Source organism: Neomonachus schauinslandi, chromosome 6 (assembly GCF_002201575.2).
Source record: "Neomonachus schauinslandi chromosome 6, ASM220157v2, whole genome shotgun sequence".
Classification (NCBI taxonomy): domain Eukaryota; kingdom Metazoa; phylum Chordata; class Mammalia; order Carnivora; family Phocidae; genus Neomonachus; species Neomonachus schauinslandi.
In genome coordinates this window covers 127,681,286-127,707,024 of record NC_058408.1, presented here as the reverse complement: position 1 = coordinate 127,707,024, position 25,739 = coordinate 127,681,286, and the positions used below count along the sequence as shown (strand labels likewise).

Below are 25,739 nucleotides of genomic sequence, written 5' to 3'. Positions count from 1 at the left end.
CATAATGCATTCAAACCCAAATGAAAAATGTTTCCTAAACTTGTCTAGCTGTTTAGCATAGAAAATATAAAAACAGTAGGTTTGGCTTTGAACACCCTAAAGAAAATGTTTGATTTAGGTACAACTGTTAAGTGTCTGCTTTAATATTTGGAATCCTGTTTTTTATGTAAGCTCTATGCCCATTGTGGGGCTTGGAATTCAAGATCCCGAGATCAAGAGTTGCCTGCTCTACTGATCGAGCCAGACGCCCCTTGTATTTTTACTCTAAAATGAGCTGCTAAAGGGATGCCTGGGTGGCGCTAGTTGGTTGAGCGCCCAACTCTTGGTTTCAGCTTGGGTCATGATCTTGGGGTCCTGAGATTGAGCCCCATTTCTGTGCTGGTCTCCCTGCTCAGCAGGGAGTCTGCTTGTTTCTCCCTCTCTCTGCCCCTTCCCCTGCTTGCGTGTGCATACGCGCTCTCTCTCAAATAAAGGAATAAATCTTTTTAAAAAATGAGCTACTAAAACATCTTGGTTTTTTTGTTGTTTTGTTTTACCTTTTCTAGGTTTCTCAGTTTGGGTGCAGGTCATTTGCCTTGCTTTTTGATGATATTGATCATAATATGTGTGCAGCAGACAAAGAGGTATTCAGTTCTTTCGCTCATGCCCAGGTCTCCATCACAAATGAAATTTATCAGTACCTAGGAGAACCAGAAACTTTCCTCTTCTGTCCCACAGGTATTGTATATAATAGCTTTATATTCAACTAGTCTTAAGATTTTTTTAGAATTTATTTGAGAGAGAGTGGGGGGAGGGGCAGAGGGAGAGGAAGAGAGAGTCCTAAGCAGACTCCGCACTGCTTGCAGAGCCTGCTTGGGGCTCCATCTCACAACCCTGAGATGGTTTCAAAGAATCCTGTATGGGTTTTACTGTGTTGTCCCCTCTCCTTTTGGTGGTGTATAAAGGTAGGAATTACTTTTCTAGAAGACGTTTCTCAAGGCCTTACACTAGAGAAATTTTAGGGACTAATAAATGGCAACTGAACAAGCAAAAGATTTCATGTATTTTTAGTGCTGGAAGTATCTGAACAGTAGATTTTCAGGATTGAAGGAAGGATAGTATTATCAAAATGAAAAACTAGAAAAAAGCAAATTTACATTGCTTTTAACTTAGTCACTTCTCATTTCCTCCTACTTGTTCCTTTTTTCTGCCTGTGCATATCTGTATCCTTTTTCACTCTTCCCACTTCCATCTGGACTCTTATTTCCAGTAGTCAGCCTAGAAAACTTGCCAATTTTCCCTCCTTTCCCTCCCCTCTAGGTCCTTCCATTGAAAATATATTAGCCTCTCTTAGTTCCCTCTCAAAATTTGGCTTATAAGAAATTTCCCCCTGACTTGATTTCTTTTTCAGGAAGAGAAAAATAAGTTCTAAGAAATTTTAGTCTGAGTTTATTTAACTTTGTGTGTATGTCTGTTTTTAAGTACTATGAACCGTGAACCTTATCTCAGTGGTCTGATACTACATGAGTACTCAAATAATGTTTAATAAGATTATGTGGGAAATACTTAATTCACTGCAAATTACAGTTTACTTGCAGTTGAATACTAATAGCCCTGGGCATAATGTTGCATTCTTTCTGTTATGATATTACCAATTTGTTCTATTTGGCCTCTAATTGTTATTGAGAAATGTAGGCAGTTCAGAAGTATGTAAAAAATGCTAAAAATTCCAATTATTTCTTTAGTAAAATTGTGTTTTTAGTGACTGTAGGGTAATAAGGATCGGTCTGTATTATTTGAGGAAGAATATCAGATTTTATGAATTGAGTCACTTTTATTCTTTTGAGTTGATTCTTTAATGAACTACCCACTTCGGAATTTAGAATTGATAGACATTTTTCCCCCATTTAAAAACCCATGACCATTTTATTCCTGACTATTTTACTTAATTTTCCCTCCTACATTCAGAATATTGTGGCACTTTCTGTTACCCAAATGTGTCTCAGTCTCCTTATTTAAGGACTGTGGGTGAAAAGCTTCTACCTGGAATTGAGGTGCTTTGGACGGGTAAGTCTTTAAGATTTACACAGTAAAACTTTAGATAACTAGAACTTAAAAAAATTGGTTGTTCTGCTTAATTGGATACTTTTTGAAAACTGAGCCTGAACCAGAAAACTTTGTTGTTAAAATTCTCTTTCTTTATGAAGTATACATTCTTTATTTAGTATAAAAAACATCTCTGAGGATTTTGCAGTGAATCTGAGTATTGGTTGTTGATAAATAATAGGGAACTGGACTAAAGGATATTGATCTCAGCCTTAGGAGAGTATTTTATTTTATCAAATGAAAGCTATCACGCTGGATTGTCAGCTAGTAATCACTGTGTTGTATTATAATGGAAAAAAATTGTTCACATGAAAATTTGTTTCTTATCAGTTTGAGGAAGCCTGCACAAATCTCTTATCTTTTTACTACTATTTCCATTTCTAATAATGTGATCTGAGGGAATACTGGGGGCGGTTGGGTAAAACTGAGTAAAAAGACATGTTGTGTTACTTTGAAAAGAAAAATTGTTAGAAAGTATATATATAACAAAATACAATAAAAAAATTGAATGCAGTATATTTTGAAGAGTCATGTTTGAGGGTCTTTAACAAATGGTCATCATTATTTCTAGGTCCCAAAGTTGTTTCTAAAGAAATTCCGGTGGAGTCCATTGAAGAGGTTTCTAAGATTATTAAGAGAGCTCCAGTAATCTGGGATAACATTCATGCTAATGATTATGATCAGAAGAGACTATTTCTGGGGCCATACAAAGGAAGATCCACAGAACTCATCCCACGGTTAAAAGGAGTCCTTACTAATCCAAATTGTGAATTTGAAGCCAACTATGTTGCTATCCACACCCTTGCCACCTGGTACAAATCAAACATGAATGGAGTGAGAAAAGATGTAGTGATGAGTAAGTAGACAACTTTGGGGGGGAGAGGTGGAGTTAACTAGAGCTGTTGGCAAATATGTGTTCCTTTGTCGTCATAATTAAGAGGTTTTTAGAGTGTGTTGTTTAGTCCTGTGAATGAGATATATATGTGATTAGAAGAAGGGCTGAGTGGCTTTGGACAAATTATTTAATAACTTCTTGGGCTCAGTTCTTTGCTTCCCCTTTTTCCCCAGTTCTTTGCTTTTTTTCTTTTTCTTTTTCCCCAGTTCTTTGCTTTTAAAATGTGACTTAGTCTTTGAAGTCTGAGTACTAGACACGTAGTCTTTGAGTGTTCTTGTTATCCCTAGAATTACTCTGATTCATTTTGTGTTTTCTGGTGATTTTTATTAAATGGGATATTTAATTTAATTTGAGAGAGAGAGCATGAGCACAAGCCTAGGGAGGAGCAGGCAGAGGGACAAGCAGACTCCCCGCTGAGCAGGGAGCCTGATGTGGGACCCAAGACCCTGGGATCATGACCTGAGCCGAAGGCAGATGCTTAACCGACTGAGCCTCTCAGGCACCTCACATTCATTGACATTTAAACACATATTAAGATGTGGCAAGTGCACCTTCCTGGCACTAAGATGCAAAGAAGAAAGTAGTCCCCACTTTTGAAGAACATAGTCTGGTTTTGAATAAAGCATGTAGCCGACTGTGCTGTGGTTTGATAAATGCTGAGGTAGTTGTCTACAGAGTGCTGTGGGAATACAGAGGAGAGACTGTTTATTTCTGCTAAGCAGAAGTGGTGGTAAGAAACAGTCTCATAGAGGAGGGAGTACTTAAATTGCATCAAAGTATGCGTAAAGGTTGCTGGGCCTTAAAGTGTTGGTGGGCAAGAGATGAAAACACTGGACACTGAAAATTTGAAGTTATCTGAATTTTGGCCCATTTAGGAGGTGTGGAAATGTCACATTATGATGCTTTGGGTGTGGTATGTAGTCGTATAGTTGTGTTTTTTCCTGAGTTCTGTACTACTACTTCGAAATCTGTTTATTGGGATAATACCTCCCATTAAGGCTCATTGTGGATCTCCCCATTAAAAAATAAAATAAAATTTCAGTCTTCTCTGTATATATGGCACCTACCTCCTATATCTCTTTTTTCAAAGATTCCATTTATTTGAGAGAGAGCACAAGCAGGGGGAGCAGCAGGCAGGAGAGGGAGAAGCAGGCTCCCCACTGAGCAGAAAGCCCAACGTGGGGCTCGATCCTAGGACACTGGGAATCATGACCTGAGCCAAAGGCAGATGCTTAACTGACTGAGCCACCCAGGCTCCCACCTCTACCTCCTACCTCTTTTAAGGCAGAGCATGAAGCACATTAAGGAGTAGTAGATAATTAGCCAAACTGGGCCATATGCAGGGAAATATGAAGGAAAGCTAAGAATAGGAGGGTTTTGGATACTAAGCCAAAGAGTTCAGACCTTATTTATTTATTTATTTTTTAAGATTTTATTTATTTATTTGACAGAGAGAGGCATAGCGAGAGAGGGAACACAAGCAGGGGGAGTGGGAGAGGGAGAAAAGCAGGTTTCCCGCGGAGCAGGGAGCCTGACACAGGGCTCGATCCTAGGACCCCGGGATCACAACCTGAGCCAAAGGCAGACGCTTAAGGACTGAGCCACCCAGGCGCCCCCAGACCTTCTTTTTTCTAACACTATCCTGGTTCAGAGCTTCATTATGTGCTTATTATCTGTGCTCATATGTGGGTACTCTACTGATTTTTCTCTTCCCCCCTCAATACAGTTATTAATTTGCTTATTATTTTTTCGTAATGATTTGCCCATTAAGTTATAAGCTCTGAAGGGTTGGGAATGTTTTCTTTATGGAAATCATAGTGCCTTAAACCTCACATTCCCAGTGATTGGTACTCAGTGAACGTTTATGAATGACTTCCAGTGATTCTAAACTTAGTGTTCTGTATTTCAAGTGGGATGTTACATGCAGCAATGCATTTAGATGACTTATAGGTGAACTGGTTCAGTTAGGTTGTGTTTGCATTTTTATGTTTAAGTTTTGTTCTTTTTCCTATTCTTTGTTTCTGTAGTTGTACTGTAATAACTGGTGTTTTGCATTTGTTCCTCTTATCAGGAGGCTTTTGTAATCAAAACTGTTTTTTGTGTTCTTTCTCTTTTTTTTTGCAGCCGACAGTGAAGACAGTACTGTATCGATCCAGATAAAGTTAGAAAATGAAGGCAGTGATGAAGATATTGAAACTGACGTGCTCTATAGTCCACAGATGGCCCTAAAGTTAGCTTTAACAGAATGGTTGCAGGAGTTTGGTGTACCTCATCAGTATAGCAGTAAGTTTGGCCCTTTTAAGGGAGTTAGATCATATGGTTGAGTCCTAAAGTAAAGAACATTTGATGTGCCTATCATAGGCCCACCAAACAAAATTTAGGAAGGGATCTAGAGAATAAGGGTCTTTAAAATCTTAACTTTTGGTCTTAAGTAGGTTTTATCTTGATGGAATGCTGATTTGTTTTAAAAAGTCTTTTTTGGAATAATTGTTTTTAGATCTAGATCTTCAAAAGAGAAGATAATAATACGTGTTGGCATATTTAGGGGATGTTTATCATGTTTTTTTTTTCCTCTCTTCTCTCCCTACCTCCCTGATGGTTTAGAGAAATTGCACTTTTTTTTTTTTAAGATTTTATTTATTTGACAGAGAGAGAGCAAAGTAGGGGAAGCAGCAGGCAGAGGAAGAGGGAGAAGCAGACTCCCCACTGAGCAGGGAGCCCAATGCGGGGCTCAATCCCAGGATCCTGGGATCATGACCTGAGCCGAAGGCAGCCGCTTAACGACTGAGCCACCCAGGCGCCCCATATTGCACTTTTCTCAGGGCTAAGTATTATTTGGCATCTCAAATTGAGGTTCCAGTTACAGATATGATAAAACATTTCTCAAAAGACAAATATCATATGATCTCACTGATATGACGAATTTGAGAAACAGGACACTTGAGAAACAGGACATCATAGGGGAAAGGAGGGAAAAATGAAACAAGACGAAACGGAGAGGGAGACAAACCATAAGAGACTCTTCTCTCAGGAAACAAACTGAGGGTTGCCGGAGTGGAGGGGGGTGGGAGGGATGGGGTGGCTGGGTGATGGGCATTGGGGAGGATAAAAACTACGGTGAGCACTGGGAATTGTGTAAGGCTGATGAATCACAGACCTGTACCCCTGAAACAAATAATACATTGTATAGTAATAAAAAAAATAAACGTTTCTCTAGATCTGATTTGTTCTATTTCTAACTCTGATTATTTTTGTGGTAATTTATCTTTGTAGGTCGGCAGGTTGCACACAGTGGAGCTAAAGCAAGTGTAGTTGATGGGACTCCCTTAGTTGCAGCGCCCTCTTTAAATGCCACAACTGTAGTTACAACAGTTTATCAGGAGCCCATTATGAGCCAGGGAGCAGCCTTGAGTGGTGAGCCTACCGCTTTGACCAAGGAAGAAGAAAAGAAACAGCCAGATGAGGAACCCATGGACATGGTAGTGGAAAAACAAGAAGAAACAGACCACAAGAATGACAATCAAATACTAACTGAAATTGTTGAAGCTAAAATGGCTGAGGAATTGAAACCAATGGATACAGATAAAGAGAGCATAGCTGAATCAAAATCCCCAGAAATGTCAATGCAGGAAGATTGCATTAGCGATATTGCCCCTATGCAGACTGATGAACAGACAAACAAGGAGCAGTTTGTGCCAGGTCCAAATGAAAAGCCTTTGTACACTGTGGAACCAGTGACTTTGGAGGATTTGCAGTTGCTTGCTGACCTATTCTATCTTCCTTATGAGCATGGACCCAAAGGAGCACAGATGTTAAGGGAGTTCCAGTGGCTTCGAGCAAATAGCAGTGTTGTCAGTGTCAATTGCAAAGGAAAAGACTCTGAAAAAGTGAGTATGCTTAATTTATCCTCTTCTCTATCCTGGGTGGGTCCCCATGCTGATGATATGGAGGAAGCCTTTAATGAGTATAACTCTGAAAATTGACCACATCTTAGAATATGTTCTGTAAAGTGGATGTGGACTCTGCTGATTCTGGTGCATAGAGTTCTATAGTTTGACCTTAGAGTGAGGAATGAAGGAAAGTCATCACAGTTGATTATTTTAGAAATGTTTGTCAGTTTGGGGAGACACAGACTTACTGCGTATCTGAAGAGTTTAAGCCCAGTGATCCTTTAATGTTCAGGATATGTTGCAGGGACCTGATAATACAAACAGTTTATAATTATGTTTTAGGTTATTTTGTTTTTTCTTGCAGTTTTTTGAGTCATATTTTTATTGATCTTCAATAGATTGAAGAATGGCGGTCACGAGCAGCCAAGTTTGAGGAGATGTGCGGACTGGTGATGGGAATGTTCACTCGGCTCTCCAATTGTGCCAACAGGACAATCCTTTATGACATGTACTCCTATGTTTGGGATATCAAGAGTATAATGTCTATGGTGAAGTCTTTTGTACAGTGGTTAGGTAGGTGCACCAGGAATAATCTCTTCCTCAGATACATTGTCCCTTAAAAATGAAAAAAAAAAAAAAAAAGATTATCCCACAGGGAGAAAAATATTTAAGGAATTGACAGATTTCCAACTCTTTAAATTCTTTGCTTAGATTTCTTTCAAAGGTATAGCCATTGTTGGCAAACTTGAGATGCAAGTCTCCGTAAATACATCAAGCACATTGATTTTTCTCCCTTGGGCTAATTCAGCATAAATATCTTTAAAATGTGTTAGAAAAGTACTGACTTTAACTTGCTCTGACTGAATGCTTCCTGGATGGAACCCTGTATAGCACTTTTATCTGATTTGGAGATGAGACACTATGAATTGTGACTGTAAGCTCTCTGCTGCTTGCTGTGTCGTGGTAACATTAATTGCTGTGTTTAACAGAACAATTGCTGAAATGATCTAAGGGGCCTGGCAAGAGGAAGCTATCCTCCCAGCCCTGTGCGCATGCGAGCTTTAGTGGTAGGCTATTCTGGTGCTACTTGGTATTATTTCACATGGCTTTTTCTTTATTCCTCTACCAAGTAATTGGTTTTAGCAGGGGATGAAAATTGCAATCTCCTGAAAATTCTCTCCTCTCTCCTCTCTTTTGAAAACTGATTTTTTTTTTTGGGGGGGGAAATTCTCAACAAACTTGGTAAAAAGCACCAGCATGGCCAAGTTTCTCCAGGGACCTCATTTCATTTCCAGGTTTTCAATCCAGCTATAAGGAATATGTAATGGACTTACATACAGCACACAGCAGGCAGCAAGGCTAACTGACATGTCATAGTTTTCATAGTAGTCACAAATACTGTGATGGGTTACTTGGTCTTTGCTGTGAAACAGTTGTGTGAAACATTGTGAGCTTAGATTAAGAGTAGTAGCAATGAGATTTCTCACCTTCTGCCTATATATTTTTGGACTCTTTTTTTTTTTTTTTTTAAGATTTTATTTATTTGACACAGAGACACAGTGAGAGAGGGAACACAAGCAGGGGAAGTGGGAGAGGAAGAAGTAGGCTCCCCGCGGAGCAGGGAGCCTGGTGCGGGGCTCGATCCCAGGACCCTGAGATCATGACCTGAGCCGAAGGCAGACGCTTAATGACTGGGCCACCCAGGCGCCCCTGGACTCTTAAATATTAAAAAAAAATAATAGGTTTCCTTTGACACAACTAATTAGCAGTTAAAAGTAGTGTCTCTGTTAGTTTGAAAATAATCTTGAGTTTCTGTGTATTTAGCACAACAGCTAGAGAATTTTTACCTCTTGTTAAAAGGCTCCAAGCACCTCTTTTCTGTGATGTCTGTATTTAGGCTCAGGAAAAACCTCTATATTGGTTATTGGATGACAGCATTTGCCTTCCAGGCTTCTGGCCAGGGAGTTATAATTAAATCTCTTACAGGGATTTAAGTCTTAACATTTCCAGTGTGAAGTCTGGATTCTTGAGCTTGGGAACGTATCATTTAAAACATTTGATATTGAACTTTTAATTCAAGAATTATTCAAAATTAAATTCTTGATTATATACAGTATTGTTTCTATTTCCTCTCAGGTTTTATTTCTGTACTGTGCAAATATGGGGCAGCTTTCCCAAATTGTGTAGATAGCTACTGTACGATCTAAAGGTCAGAGCATCTTAGAAGTTTTTTTTTTTTTTTTTTAATTTTATTTATTTATTTGAGTGAGAGAGAATGAGAGCACGAGAGGGAAGAGGGTCAGAGGGAGAAGCAGACTCCCTGCTGAGCAGGGAACCCGATGTGGGACTCCATCCCAGGACTCCAGGATTATGACCTGAGCCGAAGGCAGTCGCTTAACCAATTGAGCCACCCAGGCGCCCAGAAGTTTTAAATAATTATCTTGGCATCCGCATAGCTTTACAAAAAGCTCATGACAAGGAGAGTATTTTCATGGATCTATAGTAATTTCAGGGAGTTACTGGTTAGAACCCTTTGTTTTCCTCCTCTCTCCAGTCCAGCTGGCATTCAGTCCTTTAAAGAATGTGGCTATGCAGTACTTTTGATTACTAACGACTTCTATTATCTTCTTCCCCATTGTGTACAGATGGGAGAATCCTCAGCACAAGTGTCTACTGCTATTGGATGGACAGCGGCAGATGTTCACAGCGCGTCATGATTAATTAGTTTAAATTGAAAGGTTCTATCTGTGAGGTAGCTCAGATTTAAGGGCAGTAGGCATGAACTGAAGTCACGTTTGCGCAGCGACTGAGGCATTAACCATGTTTTCATTTACACAGCTCTTCGTACATGCAGCTTTTTATTGTAATAGTTGGAAGTGCTAGTTATGTTGTAGTCTCAAAGTGGGGGGTAGGGGAAATTGGCTGATCTTAAAGTTTGAGAGTATAGTATTTTTCTGCAGTGTAAATTTACACTGACCTATGGAATGGGGCACATTCTCTTAGCCTAAATTTTGACCCTATTTCATATTTATTTTACAAATTTACATATTATGTATGTTTTCTTAAAGCACCCCTACCCCTAAAAAATGACAAACCTGGATATAATCTCTTAATGGGCCTGAATTGTGAACAAAAAATTGGTTTGCTTTGGGACTGTCTGACTAGCACACTATATCTTGTACTGATGAGACTGTTAACTTGAACAGGAGGTAGAATGCTGTCTTCAAATGGAAAAGAACTATATTGCGCTGCTTTATCTTGTCAGAAGACTAGGCAGGTGATTTTGATTTGGCCTCCAAATATTTGCTTTCAATTATTTCTTGTTGTTAGTTTCCTTTATTGCCTCTGAAGTTGGTTAAGTGGTGACCTTAGTGCTGACTTCTGGACCTTACACCCTGCCACTCTGTGCATGTGTTCAGTGCGCTGCAAAGATTATAATGGTCAGTCAGAAGAGCCAGATACTGTCATACTTTTCAGAAAAGTATGTTTTAGCTCTGGATAAATTAGGAGCATCAGTTGGCTCTCCTTAGCTCTTAGAATTTGTCTGACTGCTCTTATTATTAGCCAAGTCTAAATTGGATTGTCCTTGTTAGAAAAAATAGTTTTAATTGTGTTTTGTTGTCAACTTACTGAACAATTTCTTTTGTTTATTCTGCTGACCTTAGTTTTCTGACAAGATTAATCCCCCCCCCCTTTTTCCCTTCCTTACCCTTCCTTGTAATGTAAAATGTGACTTCAGACAGGTTTAATTCCTTCATGGGCTGTGATAATAAAATGTCTTAACCTATCTCCTTCATTTCACTTCATGATTACTGTAATTTCACTACAGAGCAAGCAGCTGGCTTGATTTTTTTTTTTTACAGCTGTATCTAGGGATATATAAACTTGACCCAAACAAACTTGAGACTGACTTCCAATAATTAAAGGGTAGAACTCTTTACAGTGATTATTCATTAATCAGAGGAAGAAACATTGGTATTGAAATTCCATCACAAATTAAAAAAAATTATTATCACAGCCTTGTTCTGAAACCCTGGATTATTATTGTTAGAGAGCTATTTCCACAAAGTGTTTGTTAGTGTGTTGGACGTTTGAGACCCCAGGAAATCCCCTTTCTCGTAACGTTCTCCGCTTGGATCTGATCTCAACAGGGTGTCGTAGTCATTCTTCAGCACAGTTCTTAATTGGAGACCAAGAACCCTGGGCCTTTAGAGGTGGTCTAGCAGGAGAGTTCCAGGTATCAATATGAATTCACAACTGAATTGACATTTTCTTTGTTTTATGAGAAACCTTATGTTGCGCATCAGATGGCTGGAAGGATTGGTCTGCCGAAGGCTTTCTAGTCCCAAATTCAATTTAGTTACATAGCTGGATTTTAAATCAAATTTTCCTCCTCTTTCACAGTAATTTCTGAAGGAGATGCTGCCAATTCCCCCCGCGCCTGCGAAGCGCAGCGGCTCTAGGTATACACTTCACATTGTTTCTTTGCAGGTCGCACACCATTTTAATCTGCGCCCGCAATGCACAATGCGCGCATGCTTGTCTGCCAGTGGAAATTCCATGAGCAAAAAGGATGAATAATTACGCAAGTGAATGGTGAAAGGACTTTTGGATACTTTCCCAATTATTTTATAAATAAAACTTGTACTCTAAAGAACAGCCTGTTAATGAATTTGAACAAAATAAGAAGCGTTTTTGGTGTTGAAATTTGTTCATGGACTTTTCAGGTGCTCTACTTTTCTCCCCCCAACAGGTGCTCTGCTGCGCACAGCAAACTGAAGCGCATTGCTTTGGGAATAAAGCGTCTCCTGGACAGATAACCCTCTTCAGACCAAACCTCTCCTCCTGACATTCTGTTCTGCCATCTTTTAGTACAGAGATGGTCTATATAAGATTGGTTTAGAAAAATAGATTTGTGATACTGGAATAGATTTTTTTTTTACTATAAATTTAAATCCCCATTAATATGCCACTAAAGCTATGTAACTCACTTTGGGTAATTTCTATTCAGAAGCACCCCCTTCCCCCAGCAAAGAGGTGTTTATTTTAGTAAAGCATAGTACACCCCTCTTCTTTAGGTCTGCCTGCAGTAGCCAGTTAATGTTAAGTTGGTAATCTGCAGTGCACACCCATTTAAAGAAATGGAGATCTTCCCAACACTAATCCATCTTCTTTTTGTTTCTTCCCACAGCGTTTGCTGCCAATTGATGGGGCAAATGATCTCTTTTTTCAACCACCCCCACTGACTCCTACCTCCAAAGTTTATACTATCAGACCATATTTTCCTAAAGATGAGGTAATTGTCTGCCTACGCACTTGGTATATGGTTATGGTGCTCACTTACTACTTTTCCTTTGAACTCCCTGGTTAAAAGAATCAGTTGTGGTGCTCTCTTTGCAGCAAAACTGGAACGATCCAGAGATGATTAGCATGACCATGACCCTTGTGCAAGGATGACACACAAACTGTGAAGCGTTCCATATTTTTAATTTTATTTATTTATTTATTTATTTGTTTAAAGATTTTATTTATTTATTTGACAGAGAGAGACACAGCGAGAGAGGGAACACAAGCAGGGGGAGTGGGAGAGGGAGAAGCAGGCTTCCCGCAGAGGAGGGGGCTCGACGCGGGGCTCGATCCCAGGACCCTGGGATCATGACCTGAGCCGAAGGCAGATGCTTAGACTGAGCCACCCCAGGCGCCCCTAATTTTATTTTTTTTTTAATTTTTAAAAGTTTTTATTTGTTTGAGGGAGAGAGAGCACGAGGGGGGGAACATCAGGAAGAAGCAGACTCCCTGCTTGAGCAGGGAGCCCAATGAGGGACTTGATCCCAGGATTTCAGGATCATGACCTGAGCCGAAGGCAGTCTCCCAGCCAACTGAGCCGCCCAGGTGCCCTATGTTCCATATTTTTAAAGGAAAAAAAAAAAAAGTTCTGTGTCTTCAAAAAGGTACTTTAGGTAGCAAAGTTAACTAAAACATCAAACACAGGAGGGGTGATTTTTTTTTTTTAAGATTTTATTTATTTATTTGAGAGAGAGAGAATGAGAGACCGAGAACATGAGAGGGAGGAGGGTCAGAGGGAGAAGCAGACTCCCCGCCGAGCAGGGAGCCTGATGCGGCACTCGATCCCGGGAATCCAGGATCATGACCTGAGCCGAAGGCAGTCGCTCAACCAACTGAGCCACCCAGGCGCCCAGGAGGGGTGATATTTAAGGAAGAACCTGATAAAGAACTTAGACTCATAACATCTTGAGCTAAGTCCTTTAAGTCCTCTGTATGAAAATCAGCTAAATTGTATTTAGAGTTGGAATTAATCAGTTTGTCCAAATGATACGTTGTCCTTGACTGATTTTCTCTATTAGTAATTCTGTAATTTTCAGTTGTGAAGTATCAATAGGCTGTTGATAATCAGCTTACAGGAAACAGCAAGTCTGTTTAAAGACTAACATGTTTAAAACATTTTGGACATACACAAAACAGAGACTCAACAGCATTATTTGCTGCATTTTGAATTTACTGCTTAACTACCTAAAACTATCCCCTGTGAAGCAATTCTCTGTGTTTCCCATAACCATACTGTTTTCTGCTGATATTAACAAATACAATTCTGTAAATAAATATTTAACAAAGCAAGGTGATATTTATGACAGGCCAGGCATTTTGTTATTCCCTATCCTAGAAGTCTGGTCTAACTTACGAGTCTATTGTTAAATTCTGTTGCTGTATTTCTTGCTTTGTTGCTTAACTAGATTATATTTTCAGGCTTCCGTGTACAAGATTTGCAGAGAAATGTATGACGATGGAGTGGGTTTACCTTTTCAAAGTCAGCCTGACCTTATTGGAGACAAGTATGTGATGAAGTATTTGGATTTGTTGGATTTGGGAGTAGCATTTCATAGCCAGGTTTATCAGGTTGAGGGGAATTGATGAGTAGAAATAAAGTTTCCTAGAAATCCCACTTTAGTTTTAATAAAATTTGAATATATTAAAGGGTATTTTCAGTTTCTTCTTACACCAGATGTAGTTTCCATAGATTGCCATTCAAGTACATTAGACCTACATCACTGAAGTCTAAAGTTTTGTGTTAGAAACTCATTCTGCCCTCTTTTTCTTCTGAGCAGGTTAGTAGGAGGGCTGCTTTCCCTCAGCCTGGATTACTGTTTTGTCCTAGAAGATGAAGATGGCATATGTGGTTATGCCCTGGGCACTGTAGATGTGACCCCCTTCATTAAAAAGTGTAAAATTTCCTGGATTCCCTTCATGCAGGAGAAGTATACCAAGCCAAATGGTGACAAAGAACTCTCTGAGGCTGAGGTAATAACAGGTTTAGAGATTATACTACAGTAATTTTTCTTAAGTGAAGTAAGCAGATATATCTTAAAATCTCAGTGCTTTCTAAATTTCCTGTAAGAAAGAATTCTTGCTGCTGATTCTTAAGTGTGATACTTTTTTTTATATCAGACCTTTTTTTTAAAGAGATTTATAATTAATTTATTAGAGAGCATGTGTGAGTGGGGGGTGGGGGGAGAGCAGAGGGAGAGGGACAAGCAGAGCCTATTCCCAGAGCGGAGCCTGACACAGGGCTGGATCCCGTGACCCCTGAGATCTCGACCTGTGCCGAAATCAAGAATCAGATTCTTAACCAACTGAGCCACCCAGGCGCCCCCCACTTAAAAAAAAAAAAAAAGATTTATTTATTTTAAGGGGTAAGGGCAGAAGGAGAGAATGACTCCCCACTGAGCATGGAGCCCATTGGTTGCAGGGGCCATGGGACAGTTGGGGCTCAATCCCATGATCTGAGTTGAAATCAAGAATCAGACACTTAACTGACTGACCCACCCAGGGGCCCCCTTAAGCATGGCATTTTCCATTGTTCCCTCAGCATGATGGAGTTTTTTTATTTGGAAGTGTTATAATACTTCCTCAAGTAAAAACAAAATATAGACAGAGAACCTTTTTTTTTTCCTCCCTGTTTTGAAGCACCAAACTTAAATGGTCTCTTCCTTGGGGACTCAGGGCAAGTTTAGGTAATTAAAATCTCTCATTTGCTTGGTTGTCAGGCTCACTTGCCTTCTCAGTAATGTATTTTTCATTGTAATAAAAAAAACAATAGGGGTGAGCTGCTCTGAGAGTCTGTTTTCAGATACGAGCACTTTTTTTTTTTTTAAGTAAGTTCCACGCCCAGCATGGAGCCCAGTGCAGGGCTTGCTCTCATAACCCTGGGATCAAGACCTGAGCAGAGATCAAGAGCCAGATGCTTAACCAACTGAGCCACCCAGGCGCCTCCAGATAGGAGTACTTGTCATGTCAGCCCTGTCCCAGCTTCAGTGAATTTTCCTCTACAGTTACAGATAAACATCAGCATATATATATATTTAAAAATAGTTCCTTTTTGATAATGTTTATGCTCAATAAATACTTTTAGATACATATTTGGAACCTCCTTCTTGTGACATTTATCTTTTTTCTTCCATGTTGTTCCTCTTTTCCTTTTCTGAAATTCTTTACTTCTCTTCCCCATACAAATGTACTTATATTCTCTTACAGTTTATTACTACTTTTTACCTTCTGCCCCTAGCCAGATGGCTGTGTTAAAAGAGGGTGGTGTGGATGGCCTCACTTACTCGGAATTACATAGATATTATAACTACAGTGTACTGATGATTGAGCTGTTGATATTTTACTGTTCCAAATCTGATAATTATAGTTTTCAGCATAGGAACATATAAAGAATAACCAGGGTGTCTACTACAACATTTTTTACATGCACATTTTGTGCAAGCAATACAAACTTAAATTTTTTAAAAATTTTAAATATTTTTAGATTTAGCAAAGATAATACAGAGTTTCTATATGCCCCTCACCCATTTTCTACATTTGTCCAAGTCTTAAGAAACCAACTTTAGTGCATTATTATAAATTCCACATTTTATTCACCTCTTTTTCCACTAATGTCCTTTTTTTGTTCCAGGATCTAATCCAGGATACCACATTACCTTTAGACAAACTTTTAAAAACAAAAATGCTGGAGTTATAAGCTAATTAATTCTTCATGTGATAATTACATAATGACTGGAAGCTTGAATGTTGTTCTCCTTTTCCTATTGCTGGGTTCTATAGTTGGGATATAGATACATAATGACTAGCTGCTAAAAGTCAAGAGATTCTTTCAAATTTTTACAGAAAATAATGTTGAGTTTCCATGAAGAGCAGGAAGTGTTGCCAGAAACTTTCCTTGCCAACTTCCCTTCTCTGATAAAGATGGATATTCACAAAAAAGTAACTGACCCAAGTGTAGCCAAAAGCATGATGGCTTGCCTCCTGTCTTCACTGAAGGCTAACGGTGAGTACGTTATTTGTGTAGTTGCTGGTGTTTGGGCTAAGTGGGGACAGGATAAAAAGTAAATTACGGTGAATTTACATTCCCTTCCCCACCATTTATGGTTTGGCTTCTGAGTTATTAGTGGTGTGAGAATTGCATGTGTATTAATAATTGGAAAATGCTCCTTTGTTACACTATAAATGCTTGTTTTGAGCTCCGTTGAAATGAGACATGAACACATTGAGGTTAAATTTATTTTGCCAGGAGACTCACTATGATAATTGAAAATTAAATGAACCTTGGGGAGAAACTTCATTTAGGAATGCAGAGTTGCCAATTTTTTTGAGTTTGTTTGCCAAATTCAACCTTCAGAAATACTTTGCTTTATATTAGTGGTATGAAAACTTTTTCTGTAAAGGGCTGGATAATAAATACCCTAGACATTTATTTATTTATTTATTTATTTATTTATAAAGAAGATAGGAAGGAAAAAAAGGGGGGGAAATAATTTATTTTATTTATTTATTTTAAAGGTTTTATTTATTTATTTTGACAGAGACACAACGAGAGAGGGAACACAAGCAGGGGGAGTGGGAGAGGGAGAAGCAGGCTCCCTGCCGAGCAGGGAGCCCCGGATCATGACCTGAGCCAAAGGCAGATGCTTAACGGCTGAGTACACTCTATGTCCAGTGTAGGGCTTGAACTCAAAGTCACATGCTCTACCTAGTGAGCCAGCCAGATGCCCCTATATAATATATTCGGTTTTTACACAACCTTTAAGAAGTGTAAAAAACTATTTTTAGTTCTTGTCCAATACAAAAATGGACGGCTTGAGACCAATCCTTAGAGGGTTGTTGATACATGGGAATGCACTTATTTGCATCTTTGTATCATTTGAGTCAGTGGTGTCCCCTTTGTGGAATTATTTATTTATTTATTTATTTTTAAGATTTTATTTATTTATTTGAGACAGAGAGAATGAGAGACAGAGAGCATGAGAGGGAGGAGGGTCTTGAGGGAGAAGCAGGCTCCCCGCCAAGCAGGGAGCCCGATGCGGGACTCGATCCCGGGACTCCAGGATCATGACCTGAGCCGAAGGCAGTCGCTTAACCAACTGAGCCACCCAGGCGCCCTGTGGAATAATTTAAACAACTCTGAAGATAGCATAATTCTCAGTGTTGTGCTTTGGACAGAATCACGCAGGTATATGAGGTATGTCTTAGAATATACAACATACTCTGATTATATTGGCTTGTGACGTAGGCTGGAATGGCCTTTGCCCTTCAAAGGTACTTTATATTAAAAACATTAAACAGGAGCGCCTGGGTGGCTCAGTTGTTAAGCATCTGCCTTCAGCTCAGGTCGTGATCCCAGGGTCCTGGGATCGGGCCCCGCATCGGGCTCCCTGCTCCACGGGAAGCCTGCTTCTCCCTCTCCCACTTTGCCCTGCTTGTGTTTCCTCTCTCACTGTGTCTCTCTCTGTCAAATAAATAAATAAAATCTTAAAAAAAAAAAAATTTAAACAGGAGGTATTCTCTGCCTTGCTCCATGTATTTTATTTTGAGGTTTCTTAGCCTTTTCCTCAAAAGATTTTCTTTCTGGGGAAGAGTTTCACTGACAGTTGAATTTTTTTTACATTGAGGTATTTTTGACAGTTAAGAATTGTATATATTTAAAGTGTACAATTTGATGATTTGAAATCGTGAATAATCACATTCAAGCTAGTTTAACATATCCATCACTGAAGATAGTTGCCACTGCAGTATTTGGTATTGATAAATATTAATATTCATTGAATATTAATATGAATTTTAAAAATTGTGTTATGAAATTTAGGAGCTGTTATAGACAAGTTCTACTATCATCTATTTGAAATATATTAAAAATTCATCACAATTCCTAGCCATGATTCGAACTGACCTTTACATTTTTGAATATTTGTTTTATTTCTAGGCTCCCGCGGGGCTTTCTGTGAAGTGAGACCAGATGATAAAAGAATTCTGGAATTTTACAGCAAGTTAGGCTGTTTTGAAATTGCAAAAATGGAAGGATTTCCAAAGGATGTGGTTATACTTGGTCGGAGCCTGTGACGTTTGTTGGCACTTTGAACTGTCCAAAAGTCTCTTAACTTCACCTGGTGGGTGGTGGTTGGGGTCTTCATACAGTTGAGCCTCTGGAATGGCAACAAATCAGCCAATTGGGATTGGAAACGAAGACTGTGTAAAACTCACCAATCACACTTTGAGATTACTCACTGGTTGGAAGATAGTATTGATGCAAATCCTGTTTGAAACAGATGTGGGCCTCCTTTCTGGGTCTTGTGTTAGGTGCCAAGACCTCTATATGGGCTTATAGGGAGGGGGTCTTCAATAAATGTAGTCAGCACTGTGTTCTGCATCCAGTGTGGTTGCATTTCTCATCTAATAAGAGTAATCAAAATAATTTGTCATCCTCTTTGGCTTATTGAATGAAATGTCTTTCATTCTTTGGGGACATGTCAGAAGTGAGAAAGATTTAGTAGGTTTCAGAGGCTTCAGGGTAGAGATTCCAAGTGGGATGATTGTTGGCATAGTTTTAAGCTGAATAAATGATTTTAATTTGGGGCAGTTTTTCTGCTCTTTGTAAAGCCATGGCCAATTGTCTCTTGTAGTGACCATTGGTTCAGGCATGTTGTGCTTTTGTAGGGACAAATGTGCAGTTGTTTGTGGCAAAAGCTTAAAAATGGCAAACTTGTAAATTTTTGTATATAAACTAGTTGTAACCTGACTTTTGTGTTCACTGTTTTTGTAATTTTTTTTTCCTTTTGAAAATGAAAGGGTGTGGTTCAGGATGGCACTTTGAATAATGTAAATCAGTGGAAGATGGATTTTCTTACTTTTCCCTTTGTTTTGTTTTTTGGGTTTTTTTTGTTTTTATTTTAGAAGTTTTATTATTTTTGAAGTGCCTCCCACCTAGGGCTAGGCCATGACCACTTTGGGTACGAGAGCCTAACTTCATGGGACTCAATCTGTTGCAAGGTGCAGTCACTTCTGGAAATTAACCTCGATGCAGGTCAGCATGTGAAATGTTAGTTTTGACATCTGTCAAGTAGGGTTCAGGGACTGATTGGTCCCATATGCCTTGAGATCAGTTGTCCTTTAATGTCAAGACCTGTTACAACTGGTTTTATTAAATCAGAGTCTTTAATTCTTGCATGTTTGTATCTAATTTTTAAAAAACAATGAGCACACTTTAACCAATGACTTATGGTTACCCTTTTCTTTTTCCTTTAACCACAGATTCTGAAAGCTCCATGTATTTTGATTTAGATTTGGTGTTTTTAGGGGTTCTGAGCATGAGGCTAGCAGGTAATCTCTGCAGGATTCATTTTTTCATCATGGCTGGCTGACTTTTCCATGGATTCAGAACAGTATTTTGTTATCTTGCTTCCCTGCAGTTTTGTTAAATCGGCTGTTTTACTTTGATCTGAGGTGGGAGGGGCAAGGAGAAGGAAACCTGAAACATTTTCCTTCATGAAGTTCCTTCAGTGTGGGCTTGGAATCTTAAAGCATTGTACCTAGTGGTATCTAGTGACTTTCAACCAGGGCCTGTGAGTGTGCACTGAATTTGTAAGATGAAGGGAGGGGAAGAAGGAGACCTCTTCGTTTTCAGGGTAGAAACCTTTAACTGATAGAAGGGTATGATGTTGGAAAGCTGGAACCAAGTTTGCATTTTCAAGGGCTAGGGGGAAGGGAAGATCTCTACAAAATACTGTTTAAAACAGCTTAGTGCCACTTGGTTGTCTCTTTTAAGTACATGTTGTACACTAGTAGACAGTTCTAGCATTTATCTGGAGGATTTCAGGGTCAACCTATGGAATCAGGATTTTTAGCAAGTTTGCTTGTGGTTTTATCTTGGCTTTATAATAATCATTTGGCTGGTCTTCTGGTCATAGATGCTAACTATGAAACAGATGTCCAGGCCTATACTTTCATCACTCTAGGATGGTAAAGTGCTACGCTCTCTTCTATGGTTATGAATATTATATTAAGGTTGGAATGACATTTCATTGATTGTTTAGATCACAGCTCAGTTCCTGTAGAAAACGAACTGTAAAACTATCTGAAGACCATGCAAGAGGCAAAATAAAACTTGAAGTGAATGTGTGTGGTGGTGTACTGTGTAAACCTACTTCTTGTTTCTGCCTGGTACCTTTTCTCGTGCCTTTCATGCCTCATCTATAAGCACGTATTCTCCACAGCTGTTCCAAGTTAGGGGCTGCATCTTCCCATTCTCATCTTCAGCAAAAACACTTCCTTCCAGATTTTCCTCAAGGCAAGCAAGGTAAAAGATGAAAGTAGACTAGTCTTGGCCAAGCCACTCTCTTCCCACAATTAACAGCCTGGGCGTGAGTTAGGGCAGCTAGTTTGAATGAGTTCCCTTAATCTAGTGGGATAAGGAGTACAGTTTCAGTTTATCAGATTCTTTGGTCAAAAGGTGAATGATGGGGGTTGGAGAGTTGCCCTGCCCAAACTATGTGACAGAGGAGTCTTAAGGTGGAAGGATGTTTGGGTTGATTCGTAATAAGCTCCAAAACGTGCCTGCCAGGAGTAGCATCCCCAAATCTGATGTGATATCCTTTGCTAGCAAGCTCCAGCATCAAGGCAGCATCTGAAGCTTAATAAAGCTATGCCTTCTGGATAGTAAACTTAAGGTTTTTAGAGCAGGAAGCATACTAGGAAGAGGACCGAGTAGTTCAAATAGAAAATACCTGTAGCTGAAAAGTCTTTCAGGATCCTCGGCTCTCCTGGAGCAAAGGCAAATAGCATGATTCCTTTGCTTTCATAAGAAAAGCGCTGCCCTGAAATTCGCCTTTACAAGGGGAGTTGGAAGTGTTTACACTTCTGTATCTATTCTCCCTTTAACGAAAGCTTACCTGGATCGGGGGAGTGGAGACAGCAGAGGGTGAGAGGAACTAGAGAAAATGGAGGCAGGGGCCACCTTCGGGAGCCGTGGTCATGGAAGTAAGCAAGGGTATTAACATTAAAAAGAAAAATCCATGCTTCTGTGATGTTACTCCCCGCAGTCCCGACACAACAGTCTGACCAGAGGCCGGACGGGCTCCCCAGGACCGGTTGCGCCCCGGTCCCTTCTCTCTCAAACGCCAGCGGCTCCTTTAATGGGCGGGGCCGGAGCCAGCGACGAGTCCCTTCGCTTTGTACGTGTCGGGGGCGGAGTTCCCAGACGGCCCTTGCAGCATGGCCGCCGGCGCCGCCGCCGCCTTAGCGTTCCTGAGTCAGGAGAGCCGAGCCCGGACCGGAGGGATCGGGGGTCTGCGGGTCCCGGCTCCGGTCACGATGGACAGTTTTTTCTTCGGTATTGAAGAAAGGAGGGGATGAAGGTGGTGCTGGGGCGGTCGGGCAGGGCTGAACAGGAATGCAACGTGGGTGAACACGACGTGGGTGGGGACGAAGGGGGCCCCCCCCGCACGCTGCAGCCCAAGCGGAAGGGGGCGGTGCGACCCTTCTCCTTATGTGCAGGGAGGGGCCCAGGGCCGAGTGCCCCAGGTGTTTCTAAGAAGTGGGCCCGTAAATGGCCGGTCTGACCTTGGCTACACGTGACAGAGGTTTGGTGGAACGCTCAGACACACACTGTTACCTCTTCCAGGCTGTGAGCTCTCCGGCCACACCCGCTCTTTCACCTTCAAGGTAGAAGAAGAAGATGATTCGGAGCATGTGCTGGCTTTGACCATGGTGAGGGGCGGGGAAGGGTGGTGAATAGTTGGTCCAGAGCAGGCAACTCGGGGGGCCTCCACCTGTCCCCCCAATCCCTTTTACTGAGAGTCACCTCTTCCTGACCCCCACATGGGCGATTCCCTGGCTAGGTGATCCGGGGACCACTGGGGCGGGGCAAGTTCTAGGGTAGATGCCTCCACTTGTGGTGCCAACCCTTGTTTGGGGAGACCCAGAGGCCCTGTGTACCCTTCCCAGCTCTGCCTCACTGAGGGGGCCAAAGATGAGTGTAATGTGATAGAAGTCGTGGCCAGGAATCATGACCACCAGGAGATTGCAGTCCCTGTAGCCAACCTCAAGTTGTCCTGCCAACCCATGGTGAGTTCCCCTGCCATGCTGGGTGATGGAGGTGGGGGTAGGGCTAGGGGTGGGGGTGAGGAATTGAGGACTGAAGGACTAACTTATCAGGAGGTTGGGCAGGCCAGGCCTTCATCCTTGTCTTCCTTCCAGCTCAGTTTGGATGACTTCCAGCTCCAGCCACCTGTAACCTTCCGCCTAAAGTCAGGTTCTGGCCCTGTGCGGATCACTGGGAGGCACCAGATTGGTGAGAGCCCTCTCCTTTGCCTCTAGTGGATTCTCCATCGGGTCTCCCCCACTGCTTCACACTCCTGCCCCATCCCAGACTTATCTCCTAGTGCAGGTCCCATACAGGCTATACCCTCCACTTTCTGTCCTACTCGAGCTTACCTCCTGCATGAAACCTGTCCCAACTTCTCCACCTCCATTAATGTGGTCTCCTTTAGCTCTCTGTCATCTTAGTATCTGAGGTTCTTCCCACCTAGATCATAAGCTCTGGGAGGTCAGGGTCCCTGCAAGCCTGGCACCACAGGGCATGAATAAATGACATATGGTATGAAGGGGGTCTGGCTTGAACCTCCTCTTTCTTTACTGCTTACATTTCCACCAGTTACTATAAGCAATGACGTTTCTGAGGAAGAAGAGAGTGAAGAAGAAGGTAGTGAGGAGGAGGAAGCTGAGTTGTGCCCCATCCTGCCTGCCAAGAAGCAGGGGGGTAGGCCCTAGCCTCCTTGGTGAGTTGGGGGAAGGGGTCCAGCAAGGTCTGGGATGAAGTAGGACAAGCAGGTGAAGGCCTAGATGCTGACCCCTTGTTTGCTCTTCTCAGGTCAGCTAGCTACATGTGCCATGCACCATGTTCCTGTACAAGTTTCAAGAAATTTAAATGTGTCTTCTCCGTTGAAGAGGATGGGTGGGTGGGTGGGGTCTTGGGCTGGTGCTAGGAGAGAGGGTGGTCCTATCCCTCATAGAGCCCTGGTATTTTTCTAATCTTACGGCCTACCTGGGACTTCCCTTTTCTCCAGGATTGGGAGGAACTCTGAACTTCTGTCCTCACCCTCTCTCCCCACTTGGCCTATGAGATTGGAGATCAGCATCTGAAGCTCAGGACTGCACATTTTTAATACTTTTTACATTTTTGGATAAAGGTTGAAATAAAGTGATGTGGAGTTTTTTGCAACTCATTTGTGTGGCTTCTTTACCTGCTGGTGTGGCATTCCCCTAGGGACCACCAGGTGGCACTGTGGCAGCATCGAGGGTGGCCCTGGGCCTGGGGAGGGTGAAGAAATGTGGGATCCTGCTATCCCTAGGACCCCGGGGGCAGGCCAGGCCTGGGCCCCAACTGCCTTGCTAAAAGAGGACCTCCCAACACCAAGCCCATTCCCAGTCCCTACAGGTGGGGGAGGGCCATCCCAGGAGGTTATCAGCATCCAAACAAGGGGCTTGGGCCTCTGTCAGCACTCAGGCTGATGGGCAGGGGGGCAGATAAGGGGGCTTAAGCAGTCCAAGGAATGTGCATCCCTAGATCCACGAAGGGGCTCAGGCCCTGAGAGGGCCTGTGAGGGGTAGGGCAGAAGCCAGTCTTTACTCCTCCTTCCAGTCTTACGGGCTGTCTCTGAGCGGGTCTGGGCCCTTAGAAACCTGATTCCGGGGGCCAGATGGAGGGGGCTGGCCAGATTGGGTGACAGGGAAACCAGAATCCGGGTGGCCTGGCATATGGGGGCAGAGAGGGGCTCCTGGGATTCAGCCTCCTGGGCTAAGGGGTTCCTGATTCCCAGCACATTGCCTGGTCTGGGGGTCTCTGGTGCCCGTAATCAGGTGTTCTGAGGTTTGACTGCTCCTATGCCAGGAAGAGAAAGGGAAGTACCTGGTGTGAGCATTCGTGTGTATGTGACCAACTCTGGGGTCAGCAGTTCAGCAGCTGTGTTGATGTGGGGTGGGGGGCGCGTATTTCAGTGTCCCACATACAAACAAACAAACAAGAGGTTAACTCCTGAGACAGCCTGGGGCCAGACATGCTGAGGATGGACAAAGTACAGTGCCTGGTGGGGTGTGGGGTGGTAGGGCCAGGCCCACTCCCTCCCACACTGGCTGCTGGGCAAATGAGTGAACAAGTGGGAGGGGTCCCTAGGTAAACCCGAAGAGGCTGGTATTGGGGCAGGTAAGGTAAACTTTGGGGAGTGTCCCACAACACGGAAAAGCATTCCCACTTCAACACACATCCCTGGAGTAGGTTCCCCCTCCCCGTGGTGAGGAGCTCTAACTTCCCTTTTCTCTCAAGTTGAGGATAAAGGAAGGTGATATCTCTCTGTGTTGCAGTGATCGGGGTCGCAGGCCCCTTTCTCCTCTCCAGGAGGGCTTTGCTGAAGTGCTTCCATCGGAACGAGCGTGGTGGGCCGACCAGGCTGCAGACCGTTCACCTTCCTGTGGCAGGGGTCCCGAGGGAGGGGGAATTGCAGCTAGCGCCCTCTGGTGGGCGAGATTGAAACCGCCTTTGGCCGTGGGCTCCCCACGCCGCCTTGCAGGGGGGCTACGTGAGTGATCTCGCCCGTGAGTGGCCTGGGGGGCCGAAGTTCAGGCTGAAAGCGAGGAGTAAGTCACTGAGGCTGACTCTATTGGTTCTTTGATTGATTGATTGATTGATTCGTTCGCTAGAAGAGCTCTTGTTAGAGCCCTTCTCTTCTTCCTCTCACCCATAACCTCCAGAGGCCTCGGCACGTGCTTGGTTGGGGGCGCGGGAGACTGGCTGAGTGCCGCGAAAGTCATCGCTGGGGGAAGCCTCCCCAACCCACCCATCTACGCCCTGTGCGTGGCCCAGCTCGGACATTTACCCCCTGCGAAGCCGCTGAGCGCTCATTGTAAGCCTTGACTGTTTGCTGGGTGGCTCTCCCCGCGACCCAGGCAGGCGCCGAGCGCGCTCCTGCCCGCAGTAGGGGCCCAATCCACATCTTCCCCTTCTTGCAGGACTTTCCCGGCCCGAAGGGGCGCCCGGCCGACAGAGCTGGGAACTGTTTTTTCTCCCTCTCCGCCCCGCCTCTCGGTGCCCGTTCCGTCGGCTCAGCGCACAGTAGGAGCACTGCCAATTCGCTTTGGCCGGGAGCACTGAGGGATGAAGGCGTCCGCCGGGGTTTGCAGACTGCTGGAGGACGGGCAGGCCTGTATTCGGGGGGCGAGGGAGACGACTCCCAGGCAGCGGCCCCAAGTGCTTAACGTAGTCTCGGCGATTTGCATTTGAACAGTCGGTGGAGAGTCGGCGGCGCTTTGAACGCCAGGCGCCGGAGGCGCGCAGGGGAGCTCTCGGCAGTCCGGGCGGCCCCGCGCCGGCTGGTGTGGATGTGAGGGGCCCAGGGTGGGCCGGGGGCGAGGGATGCGTTCGGAAAGAGGCTGAAGGTGTGTGTTTGGGTCCCTGCGAGGGCGTGTTTGCGGAGAGGGGCTGTTTGTGTTGGCGAGGAGTGTGTGTTTGTGTTTGCAGGAGGCGA

The 25,739-nt window shown here is 42.8% G+C and overlaps 2 protein-coding genes and 1 non-coding gene across 6 annotated transcripts in view; all 3 read left to right on the top strand.

Moving 5' to 3' along the window:
• Positions 1–20,338, top strand: part of OGA (O-GlcNAcase) — a 28,771-nt gene extending 8,433 nt beyond the window's left edge. The window contains exons 6-17 of one of the 3 annotated variants that reach the window (XM_044916134.1): positions 546–717; positions 1,948–2,046; positions 2,657–2,941; positions 5,105–5,263; positions 6,254–6,867; positions 7,269–7,443; positions 11,022–11,107; positions 12,062–12,166; positions 13,636–13,721; positions 13,995–14,187; positions 16,057–16,216; positions 18,149–20,338. In XM_044916134.1, the coding sequence (XP_044772069.1) occupies positions 546–717; positions 1,948–2,046; positions 2,657–2,941; positions 5,105–5,263; positions 6,254–6,867; positions 7,269–7,443; positions 11,022–11,107; positions 12,062–12,166; positions 13,636–13,721; positions 13,995–14,187; positions 16,057–16,216; positions 18,149–18,285 (2,271 nt within the window). In that variant the 3' untranslated portion in view covers positions 18,286–20,338. The remainder of the gene's footprint in view (positions 1–545; positions 718–1,947; positions 2,047–2,656; positions 2,942–5,104; positions 5,264–6,253; positions 6,868–7,268; positions 7,444–11,021; positions 11,108–12,061; positions 12,167–13,635; positions 13,722–13,994; positions 14,188–16,056; positions 16,217–18,148) is intronic. The other 2 variants (XM_021700283.2, XM_044916135.1) reach the window with 2 other exon arrangements.
• On the top strand, positions 12,249–12,357 carry LOC123325192. Its single transcript, XR_006540296.1, has one exon. It is a non-coding gene; the product is annotated as a U6 spliceosomal RNA (small nuclear RNA).
• A 1,077-nt stretch (positions 20,339–21,415) lies between the features above and the next one.
• NPM3 (nucleophosmin/nucleoplasmin 3) lies at positions 21,416–23,440 on the top strand. Of its 2 annotated transcripts, none has more exons than XM_021699912.1 (6): positions 21,416–21,550; positions 21,842–21,927; positions 22,165–22,284; positions 22,417–22,510; positions 22,874–22,997; positions 23,286–23,433. In XM_021699912.1, exons 1-5 carry the CDS (start codon positions 21,433–21,435, stop codon positions 22,987–22,989), a joined length of 534 nt encoding a protein of 177 aa, XP_021555587.1. In that variant the 5' UTR covers positions 21,416–21,432; the 3' UTR covers positions 22,990–22,997; positions 23,286–23,433. The 2 variants fall into 2 exon arrangements, with proteins under 2 accessions (XP_021555587.1, XP_021555588.1); XM_021699913.1 differs by having other exon boundaries at positions 21,419–21,550; positions 23,090–23,440.
• Positions 23,441–25,739: the final 2,299 nt, after the last annotated feature.

What these genes read in the sequence shown, in the direction of transcription:
- NPM3 (XM_021699913.1), top strand. Translation starts at nt 21,433, where the DNA reads ATGGCCGCCGGCGCCGCCGCCGCCTTAGCGTTCCTGAGTCAGGAGAGC. An exon ending in AGTTGTCCTGCCAACCCATG is followed by an intron (nt 22,285 to 22,416) that starts GTGAGTTCCCCT and finishes TCTTCCTTCCAG; the next exon opens with CTCAGTTTGGATGACTTCCA. An exon ending in CACTGGGAGGCACCAGATTG is followed by an intron (nt 22,511 to 22,873) that starts GTGAGAGCCCTC and finishes CATTTCCACCAG; the next exon opens with TTACTATAAGCAATGACGTT.